Below are 11,129 nucleotides of genomic sequence, written 5' to 3'. Positions count from 1 at the left end.
CACATGTGTTTTCATGAAAGTAAAGACCACAAGCAACATTCCCCTCTAAAATCCAACTCATCAAATCATTAATCATCATCCAGGTCCCTCTAAATGTTCAATGTTTAATGCAAATTGCTTACAAGATTAATTCTTACAGAACACTGTACTTAATTAGTAAATAATCAGAAAAATAAATTAGCGAAGAAAAACATAATTAAACAGCAACATTTATTTTCTATCCTGTATCCAGTGATAATTAAATTCATTTAAAACACACACTTATGCTTTTGTTCTGAAGAAAAACACGGAAGACTTCCGGTTTTGTCTTCGTTGACTTGTAGCTAGCTTGATGCCTCATGACGTCACTAGGCTACGGTCCGAGTCAGCGCGAGCTTGCATGGCCTGCAGGGACCCGGATGAGTGATATCAAAATAAAAGCTGCGCGGATACCATGAGGGTTAATTGATAGAAAAAGAATACAGACAATGAAGTATTTACAAATATTAATCAGGACTGGTTCACTTCACTCACTATTGTTCCTCTATTGTGTCTGATTATTATAATATACAATTGATTATAAATTGTATTCAAATAAATGGTAAATGGCTGCATTTATATAATGCTTTTATCCACAGCACTTTACAATGTTTCTGCTTCAAATGCCAATAAATTACTGAGCCATAATCTATTGGTAGTATGTTTGAGACTGACACTGATATGGAAAATTGATAGTAAAAATAAATAAATAAAAATCAAGTAACCATGTTTTAGTTGATATTTGTTTTTATTTTATTTAAAGAAACATAACATAAACAAACATTTTTTATATAAGGATCTTTTTGATTTTCTTAGAGACCAAGATATGTAGCTATGGAGGGACATTTTACTGTTGAAAAAAACAAACTTGTCTGTGCCCTCTAGTGGACAAACTATGTAACAACAGCACAGTTTCTACATTACCTCAAACTGTATCTTTGGCATTTCTGTACTGCAATTTCTTGTTACTTTTCACTGATATTATACATCTTTGATAAAGTAAAATCGGCTTATAATATTCAACAACAACGACAATCAAGCCAATGTATCGTTCTGGCTCTAAAATATTATTTCATATTTTTCAATCAAATTACAAACAGCATAACTTTCAAATTACATTCAAACAATCAAGTTACCTTTATTTTACCTGTTTTTTTAAACTAAAATGAAAGTACACGTGTTTCATATTTTATGTATCACGTATGAAAAACATCATATTGGATTAAAAAGCACACTTTGCAGGAAGACATGGCTTTCTAAACAGTATGATGAAGTCAATGACAGCATTATTATGTGTAAAAGTCAGTGAGTCAGAGGAACACTGAAGTCAACAATGCAGAGCACGCTGGTGAGACAATTACAATGTCTCAGGGACATTGTAATAAGGAATGGCATGCAGGTGGAGAAAGGGCGAAGGGTGAGGAAGACAAGGAGGAAAGCATAAGAGAGCAAGAAAGGAAGGAGAGGGAAGGAAGATGAAATATGAGAGGAGGAAGGTAATGAGGGAGATGATGGACAAAAGGAGGATCTGAGTCATGTTGATGAGCTGCTGTGGTGTGAGAGCAAAAATGTGGAAAAGTAGGCTTCCTAAACAGGTCAGTAGTGACAACACAAAAAAGAAGCTGGGAGCCATTCAATTCAGAAAAGTGAAAAATGTGTTCAAAATGTACACAAATGGGACATTTGAACATCCACACTTGTGAGTTGTTTGTGCTTTTAAGTGCCTACATGCTCATATAATCGGGTAATACGGTGCACTAGGTGGGCCTTTAAGTGTTAATAATGATAGTGACTGTATTCTAGGTGTTGGTTCATCAGCACATACATTTTTTTCTGGTGGCCTGGTATCAAAAGCTCTTGGCATTTTGAAGTGGGATTTGGCTTCTGTACTCATTGAACATCTGTTTAACTGGCTGTGTCAGCCATTCTTGGAGCACTAGAAAAGGTAATTTGTTTGCAGAAGCAGACCATAAGCACAAGATCTCTCCTACCTCTAAAATGCCATATATGGGGCAGTGCATTTGAAAGCATCGTATTGTGTCACGATGAAGTCAGATGAGCATTCGTGTGGCATTCAAGTACAATAGGAAATTTGGGACCAATGACAGACCCAAATGCGGTAAAACAAAAAAGCCAACATTTAGGAAACCTGCTGCCATATCCCTTAATTATAGGAATGTTTAATAAGTCTGGTGTGTTGGAAACATCTGTTATGTACAGTCACTGAGGTGTATGCATTCTCAGAGTAGCAAGGGTGATAACTTAAGTGTCTGTGAGCTTGAGGGTTCAGTATTGAGCTTGAAAACAGCAATTTGACAAAAAGAAAGAAAACCTTTTGCTTCATATTTTTTGGGTCAAACGTTGGTAATGTTATCTTGATTTTAAGTTTCAGCATGTGAGCACTTTCATTTGTTTACATGACAGTGTGTTAATGTTTATGTAAAGATTCCATTCAGACATATATTAAAACATATAAACACACTGGTTGGAACAATAATGTGTGTCAGATGTTTTTTTCCACAAAAAAAGTATAATTACTATGTTAAAATCATTAAAATGACATCTCTTCCTTCTCCTTCATTGAAAATCCAGAATATATGAATTTGTAAATATTGTTGATTTCTTAAGTTTTCCTGTTGAACACCAGATGTCTCCTACGTCACTGTAAAGTCTATTCTCAGTGTTTGTGCACTGGAGACTTCAAGTTTCCACATCACACTTGTGTAAATTGAATATTGGACCACGATTGGCTTTCAAACTAGTTGTGATATCACAAATCATGCTTGTTGGCCCGCCCTTTAAAATCAGATTTTCAATGAGCTCAGAGAAACTTTCCACTTTCAGCAGATGAATGTGAAAACAGCCTTTTAGTGACAAACTCTGAACATACATCATTCTGCACAGTGAAGCTCAAACATTCGGCTGAAGCAACAAGAAGAAAAAAATATTTTTGAGTGGAGGAGGACTTTAAGCAAAAACCAGGCTTACGTCATTTCTATAAAGACTTGAGTTGGAAGATTCTGAGCAAACCCTGAACGCAGCAACTTTATCCACCACCGGCGCCGAATCATCAGGAAGTCGTCCATCATCTTATTAAAACCGAGAAGAACCACAGACAGTCAGGTAAATATAACATGTAAACGTTACATCTAAACTGGATTTGTGTTAAAATCGTTTTTTTCTGTTTGTCTGTCTGAACTCGTCAGTCCTCTGCCAGCGGATCATTTGTCTGACGTTAAAGCTAACGTTACCGGCCAGCTCCTGTCTGCTGCTTAGTGGAATATTTTCCATTTCAAAGTCATCTAAAATGTCGTTGAATTGTGACTTATTAACCCGCCAGTAAGAATGACCATAGATCATTTTAATGCATGGATTACAGCAAGCATTTGTGTCCTGTGATGGTTAGCTGGGAGCTGCTAATCAAGCGTTTCCGCATGAATGATAGTCCGCCCTGTTCATGCTGTAGCTTGTTACGTTGCACATTGCTTCTTGGCTTCACAGTCAGTCCTATTAAATACTGTTATAATACAAGCCCCAAACTCCGTCCACTAATCAGGTTAAATAGGGATTGCCTTGCTGACAATCAAATGTAATCATGGTTAGAATAAAAGTTAAGACTTTATTTTAATTACTACCCTCTTTTGGAAAATTCGGCAAAGAGTTGATCACCAAGCAGCACTTAACTTCATTTAAATCAACATTATTATAATAATTGTTTATCCTAGGTGCACATGACGTCGGTTAGGTTGAAATTTTTGCTGCTGATGGTGGGTTAAACACAGTGGTGGAAAGTAACTAAGTACATTTACTCAAGTACTGTACTTTATTGTAGTTTCTACTCCACTACATTTATCTGACAGCTTTAGTTACTTTTCAGATGAATAACATAACAATGGATAATATAACAAGCTTTTAAAAGCTGTAGTCGGGGTCACATTTCAGATGTCTATGAGTTGTTAACAGCTCCACCAAATAGTGATTTTTCCCTCTAAACTTCAGATTAGAGATAACGTACAAAAACTGAAAACAGATTTGTGTATCAGAACTTTGTTTTTTCTTCTTTTCTCTCCCATTAATCATCTCATGACCCCTCAGATTTATTTGGTGACCCTTTGGAGGGGCCCGACCCCTAGGTTGGGAACCACTGGACTAAACTAGCTAACTGTATATAAAGTAGTTGAAACTAGCTTCACCTCCAGCAGCTACAACAGTAACATGCTGCTCTAACACTGATGCTTCAGTATTAATAATCTAATGATGTCATATATAATAATATATCAGTCAGAGGCACCAAACCACTACTTTTACTGCAATACTTTAACTACATCAAGCTGATAATACTTATGTACTTTTACTGTAGTAGGATTTTTCATGCAGGACTTTTATCTGTAATGGAGTATTGTTACATTGATGTATTGGTACTTTTACTTAAGTAAAGGTTAAACATATGCTGAACTGAGAAGTATACCTTAATGAAAGAAATGTGATGTTTAGCATTAAAATAGCAGATTTTTGAATAGAGTTTGGCCTGGTGGTGCTACGTACTAGAGAATTGCTGCAATCCTACAATGTATTGTTGCTTTTAAGAATTGTTGCTTTTAAGAAATCAGCAGACTTCCTTCAAACTAACAAAGAATCTGTTTTCTTCAAAATGTTTGTCTCATTCACTTGGTTTTGTTCCCTTCTCTTGCAGCCATGGATGTCCCTCATGAAATAAATTTGCTGGTGCAGGAGATTCAGCGACTTGGCAGTAAAAGTGAGTCCAGGCTATGATTCCGTATACTGGAGGATGACATGATTAATCCTCTGTGTTCCTGGAGTACTTTGGCATAGCTGAACAGTTTTGAAGCCAGTTCATGCCGTGAATTCTAATAAACCATAAACATGCAATCGTCTGATGTTGATCAGTATTTCTAGCTCACCACTCCTAATGCTGGAAACATAAATAAACTGGAGTCAATGCAGTTATTTATACAGACTATACAGAAATTGAGTATCTGAATGCTTGAATAGTCCAATTTTATTGAATTATCACAGTATAAATATGACATTCAAGCTCTAAAAATAAATGTGAAAATCAGCTTCTTAATCTTTTATAATCAGGTCTCTTTCACGCTTTGTACTCGTACTTACCATTAAAATAACTCTTATAAATGTTTAAGTGTCCCTTGGCCTGCCTGTGTCTCTTTTCAGCCTCTCAGTAGAAAATTGTTAAAAATTGATGAGCCTTTTATGTCTCTTTCTTTGGTGCCAATGCTGTGTTCACATCATATCAGAGGTTTCTGACCGCTACAATATCTCCTGCTGTGTGAGAAAAACAGTACGCCAAAAAAAAACTGGTTGTGAAATGACTGCAAAGCGACGATCACTGGCACTTACATCTAAATCAAATCCAATATAAACATCAACACAGTCGATTTAGCCAATTTAAAAAGAGAGCTAAACACTCTATGTTTGGTTTCACTTGTTAACATACCACTTCAAATATGTGACGTGACAATAATAGCTGCGGTGTAATTCGCATTTATCTGGTGTGACAACAAGGCTAGGCATGCATGAATGTTTCTTAATCTGCCGACTTGTCTTGAATGCAGCGCGAGCGCTCACTGCTGTGCTGTTTCCTCTTGGATTTTCTGTTTTTGTGGATGCTGCTTTTTTTTCCGGTGGCTTTCACTGCTGATGTTCACTACATAGTCCTTCAGTTGATTCTAAAGATGCTACTTCTAGGTTGAATTACTATTGTTTTACATTAAAGGATAGGTTCACAAATTTTCAAGTGTGTCTTAAAACAACAGTCAGGTGTTCATATGAAGAGTGAAAGAGGTTTTTCTTGCTGTAATCATTCTTCCTGTTCATATCGGCTGTTAAAAGATCCCCTTCAAATGTGCTTTCTATGTAAATGATGGGGAGCCATGATGGTGTGTCATTTTGTGCAAAAATACATTTAAAAGTCATATCAAGTGGACATCTGCCACATTTACAGTCTTTTTAGCATCAAATTCCCTCTTTGTGTTTCCTCGGACAGTGTTTCCCTGTTGAGCTGCGGAGGAAGTATAGTAACAAAAAGAGGAACTTTAGCACTAAGCTAGGCTACTTAGCACTAGCACGTGTACTTAACAGTTGATAGAGCATCAGTGTTGTGTTCACAGCTTGTTTGGTGGTCCAAAAAAAATCAGTTACTGCAGCTTTAAGATTATAATCCATCTATTAGGAAATAACTTTATCAACTTCTTATTTCAGATGCTGATGGGCAAACCAGCGTGAAGTTCGGGGTGCTGTTTAATGACGACCGCTGTGCCAATATCTTCGAGGCGCTGGTGGGCACCTTGAAGGCAGCCAAGAAAAGGAAGGTGATCAGCTTTCAAGGCGAGTTGCTTCTCCAGGGCGTCCACGACAACGTCGATATCATCCTGCTCCAAGAATGAGGCTGCTGTTGGAACCAGACAGCCTCTAGCAGCTGTGGGTCTGACTGAATCTTTCCAGATACTGAGCTTCTGCAGTGTACCGGCTTGTCACCAAGCTTCTGTTTCCAATTATCTTTCTACGTGTATAAGGCTCAGTATTTGAACTCAAACACAGTGACCAAACAGATTAGACCTAACAGTATACTTCTGGACCCAGCTGGCATGTCAGTTTCATTTGATTTCACCGTGCCAAACAAAATCAGTCACAAAAAAAGGTATTTGAGTATATTTTCGGTTCTTCGGGGGCTGAAAAACAGCCATATTCACAGTTTCAGATGACAAGGAAAAGTGGTGTTTCTCCCTTTCTCAGGCGCTGCCGTTTTATCAACCAGGGCTTGAAACTGTTGTTTTGATACACTTTTAAGACTATAAACGCACAAATCAGGAATGTAATATTTTGTGTGACGCTTTCATCTGTTAATTTCTGTACATTTTCAGTGTAGGCTAACTAATACAACCAAACGCCTCTCTTTAAGCCCGGTCACACCAGCATTTGAAAGAACAAAATTTCACAGCGAAATCAAAACATTTAGCAACAACAGAGAGCCATAGAATCTAAAAAGGGGGGAAGCTATTGTAGTTTCTTAGCTGTATTATTTAACCTCCTATAAACTGTGAATTTATTGTCCCATCAGCAACCAACTCAATCTTTATTATTTTTTAATGAAATGATGTACAATCCTGGGAGTAAACAGCATAAAACAGAGAAAATAGGAATAAGATGAGGGAGCTATTGTGACTGACTAGCGTTAGCATGTTTACCAACTAGTCCTGCACTGCAAGTAGTCACTGCTGTATGTCACCGAGCCTCTAGAAACACATATTTCATGTATATGAGCTGATGAATTTGCCACTTCCTGGTGTGACCGGACTTTAAATGGGTTCAGTGGAACACAGAGGACATGATGCTGGTTAGATTTAGCGACTTGTAATCTGTGTCATACAAACTACTTCTTCACTGGTTTAATTTAAGCATTGTGATATTTACGAATTGTTTCTACTGGTTTTTAAAGCTGCACTATATTAGTATTCTTCTTCTCAGTATCACGACATCATGAACTAAAAATCATTTCATACGATGAGTGTGTTCACATGTAAATCTAGTGCAGTTTTAAAACAACAGGTAGTGTGTGTCCACCAACAGTGTCACCAGATGGCAGTTCCATTTATTGTTTACATGAGCCATTTTTACTACCTCTGGACTTTGTAATAAGACCTTATTAGACGAGCTCCTTTGGAAATCTAAGAACAATTCCTTCATAGAAACTACAAAGACAAGTGCATTTCAAGAGACACTTTTGCACCTTTTTGTATTCATTACAATGTGCTAGAGTAGTTTTTATTCCATCTTTTTATATATGATCAGTGATGAATTTTCTTTTCTAAACAAATTCTAAAACCTCTTGTCATCTTTGTAATATCTAAGGAGAATTAGTCGATAAGCAAATGGCGAATGTATTTACTGTGCAATTTCTATTAGTGTATAATTACAGAGTGATTGGTGCCAAATGAAAATGATGAATTTGTAATGTTTCTCAGGACCAAAATCAACACAACCAAAATATGTTTAATTAATGTCCTGTGGCTTAAATTAGATGTCTTACTAGTGACAAGAGATGTGCATTTATAGTTTTCTTCCCTTTTTTTTGTTTTTACCACTTTATATTCTGTACTGTAGGTCAACTGAAACTTGCAGATCAGGCACAATCACTTTGATTAGTTTCCCTCTAAACTAATCATTTGTGGGTCTTTTACTGGTTGTTTCGTAAGAAAAAACTCCTTTTCTTTATTTGCCAAAATATCATTCACAAGCACAACCAGCTCGGTACGGAAACTCAAAGTGGTGCAAATGAAATAAATAAATGAGACGTTATGAAACAAATAAACACAGACAAAATTTGTAATAAAACATCAAATTGTGAAATAACAACATATTTTTTTCATTTCATTAACAGAAAAAGTGGCATTCATAGGTAATTGGACAAAATTGAAGCAGACTGCGGAAAAGGGACAAAATTGAAATGAAAAATGATGAAATGTATTATAAAATTAATCAGATTTAACATTTTATAATCATTAATGATTATATTTCATATTTGGTATGTTTACTTTTTAACGTCTTATGTAATTATGTAGTTTTGAACACTTTGGGACTCCATAGCTTTAAGAGGCTGCCGCAATTTGGATGTGAGAGAAAAGGATTATTTTTAATATCTACCAGAAGCACCAACAAGCTCAGCTGTTGTCCTCATCTGCATAATATCAAGCCTTGTCTACTTTTTAATTACATATCAGGCTTTGTTGGTGTTACAGTTAAGAGAAGCACATTATCAACTCTGTGACTCTCCTGGTCTGCAAGTTTTATAAGACCCATTTCACGTCCACTGCTGTCACATCAACTTAGGAATATCTTTTAGGTGTCTGTTATTTTTTTCTGACAGATCATTTGTTGAAATCTAGAAAAACTGAAATTATTAATGAGCTAAACTGTATGAATGTCTCTTAAAAGTAGCCTGGAAAAGATCAGTCATGTGAAATATAATCATCAGAATACAAGTAACGAGTTAAGTGCTGTAGTAGCCTGTTTTTCAGAGGAGACAATAGTCAGAAAAGTTGTGGAAATGATGGAATAAATCATGAGTGAGGAAGAAACACGCTGCTTGCATCACTGTCATTTTGGAAATGTAAGATTATCCTGCTGTTGCACTCACTATGTGCTGCTCTATGAATGAGTTTCAGATGACTTCTTGAACACAAATGCAGATTACAAGGCAACATTTAACAAGAGGAGAAAGTTATTATCAGCTGTGCCAATACTTGGAGCCATTTCCACTTTGTTCCATATCTGTGATCTAGTGGGATGCCTGCATGATGTGTTGAAGTGCGTCGTTACTGACTTTTGTATTGGCAATAACACATTCCTAAAAGAACAGGTTTCTGTTTACTGTGGAATACACTCAGAAATAAAATCTTTACACTTGAAGCCTTCAAGCTGCTTTTCTGTGTGTTTTCTTTAGTGACTTAACTCGCTTAATTGGATAGACTATTTGTTTTGAGTGTGCAGCTGAGATGGGACGTGCGCCATCATTTGCATCATCAGAATGTGTTAATTTTTTAATCTTGAGAGGTGCAAAGAGCTTATTTTTGTCATATCTTATTTTTCATTCATTCTAGTCTAGAAAAACCTTTTGGTCAAATTTAAATACCTTTGGTTTCTTTGCTGGTTATTCTGATTTATGTATGTTTTTTTCCTGTGGGGCTTGTTTCAATGTTCCAGTTACCTCATATAATTTAAAGAGTAAATATACTTTCATTGCAATGCTAGAAAGATTTCTCAAGGAATTCAGCCTGGAAATATCATGACTCAGGCTGATGAAATATCTGCTGTCATAAGAGCAGAATAAGGCAGTGAAAGCCTCCCCACAGGTATGTGACACTGGTCACCTCTTCTCATCCACTTCCCCAGTTTCCATTCTCTTAGCTGAGTCTGCTGCTGCATTCAGGTACTGTGGGAATATGTGACACAGCTGCTTTACATCTGGAAGCAGCACCCTCAAAGTGTTTACATGACTGAAATTACTTGAAACAAAAGAAAAAAAGTAAATGAACTGTGTAGCTCCTGATCTCAGGTCTTGCCTAGTAGTTGGATAATTTTATTGCAGTTCACATGTGGTAAGAAAAGGAGCTTTCAAACAAACTTTACACTGTAGCTAAATTAAAAATAATTAACCTAATTGTTGATACAGCCACCAAAAACTTGATTTAGGAGATGTTGATTAAGAGGTTAAAGACCCACTGAAGTAAGAGATAATAATCTTATTTGAATTAATATTGGGTACTTTTTGTCCATTTGCTTGTCTAATTATTGAAACTGTTCTCTGTAAACTTTCCCATGAGCGCCATGCGTGTGTTTTAAAACCGAGAAAGGCAATTTAGCATGCTGTAGTTTCAGCTTTATTCAGTAAATAGTTTCGAAAGAGCTGCTCATCATTATAACTCAGCCATCACTCGGCTCTTTGCTGTAATGTCATGGTTTAATGTAAAGACACTGTTATGAGCAAGACTAGTCTGGATTGAAATGTGACTTTTTGTTATAGAAAACCAAAAACTGTGTCACTGACTTGTCACTGTAACCGACAGCAGTCAATGACACTCATGAATGCTTATTATGGCTGTTTGTTTTTTCTGTGTAGTTTCATTTTGTAGTCCATCTGTGTATTTTTAGCTCCTGCAACCCATGAATTTCCATTTTAGATGTTACAGTTAAATGTGAAAGCATTTGAATGTGAATGTGAATTCATCACCTTGGAAACAGTAGTTTGAAAAAAGAATCATAACTCAAAGTCTACTAGCTCTTTCCAGAGCTTTCTATCACATCTTGTGGTCAATAACTGAGCAAGTGTACACAACAATAGCTCATTTGCATTATCCTATGATATACAAACAAACACAATAAGGCTGCAATTAACCGTTATTTTCATTATTGATTGATCTGATGGTTATTGTTGTGATTGTCTATTTATCATTTAGTCTATTAGCTGTCAAAATATAATGTTACTAAACAAACTTCCCAATAGGCCAAGGTGATGTTTTCAAGTGTTTGTTTGTTTGTTTGTAACATCCCAAAGCCCAAAGATATTCAGTTTG

The 11,129-nt window shown here is 36.2% G+C and overlaps 1 protein-coding gene across 1 annotated transcript; it reads left to right on the top strand.

Moving 5' to 3' along the window:
- Window positions 1–3,032: 3,032 nt before the first annotated feature.
- abracl (ABRA C-terminal like) lies at window positions 3,033–9,473 on the top strand. Its single transcript, XM_044329559.1, has 3 exons — window positions 3,033–3,141; window positions 4,712–4,774; window positions 6,259–9,473. The coding sequence occupies exons 2-3, from the start codon at window positions 4,714–4,716 to the stop codon at window positions 6,441–6,443; spliced, it is 246 nt and encodes an 81-aa protein (XP_044185494.1). The 5' UTR covers window positions 3,033–3,141; window positions 4,712–4,713; the 3' UTR covers window positions 6,444–9,473.
- Window positions 9,474–11,129: the final 1,656 nt, after the last annotated feature.

The sequence above is a fragment of the Thunnus albacares genome, chromosome 16, assembly GCF_914725855.1.
Source record: "Thunnus albacares chromosome 16, fThuAlb1.1, whole genome shotgun sequence".
In the NCBI taxonomy this organism is placed as follows: Eukaryota; Metazoa; Chordata; class Actinopteri; order Scombriformes; family Scombridae; genus Thunnus; species Thunnus albacares.
The sequence above is the reverse complement of the archived record's forward strand: the minus strand, read 5'-3'. Positions and strand labels throughout refer to the sequence as shown.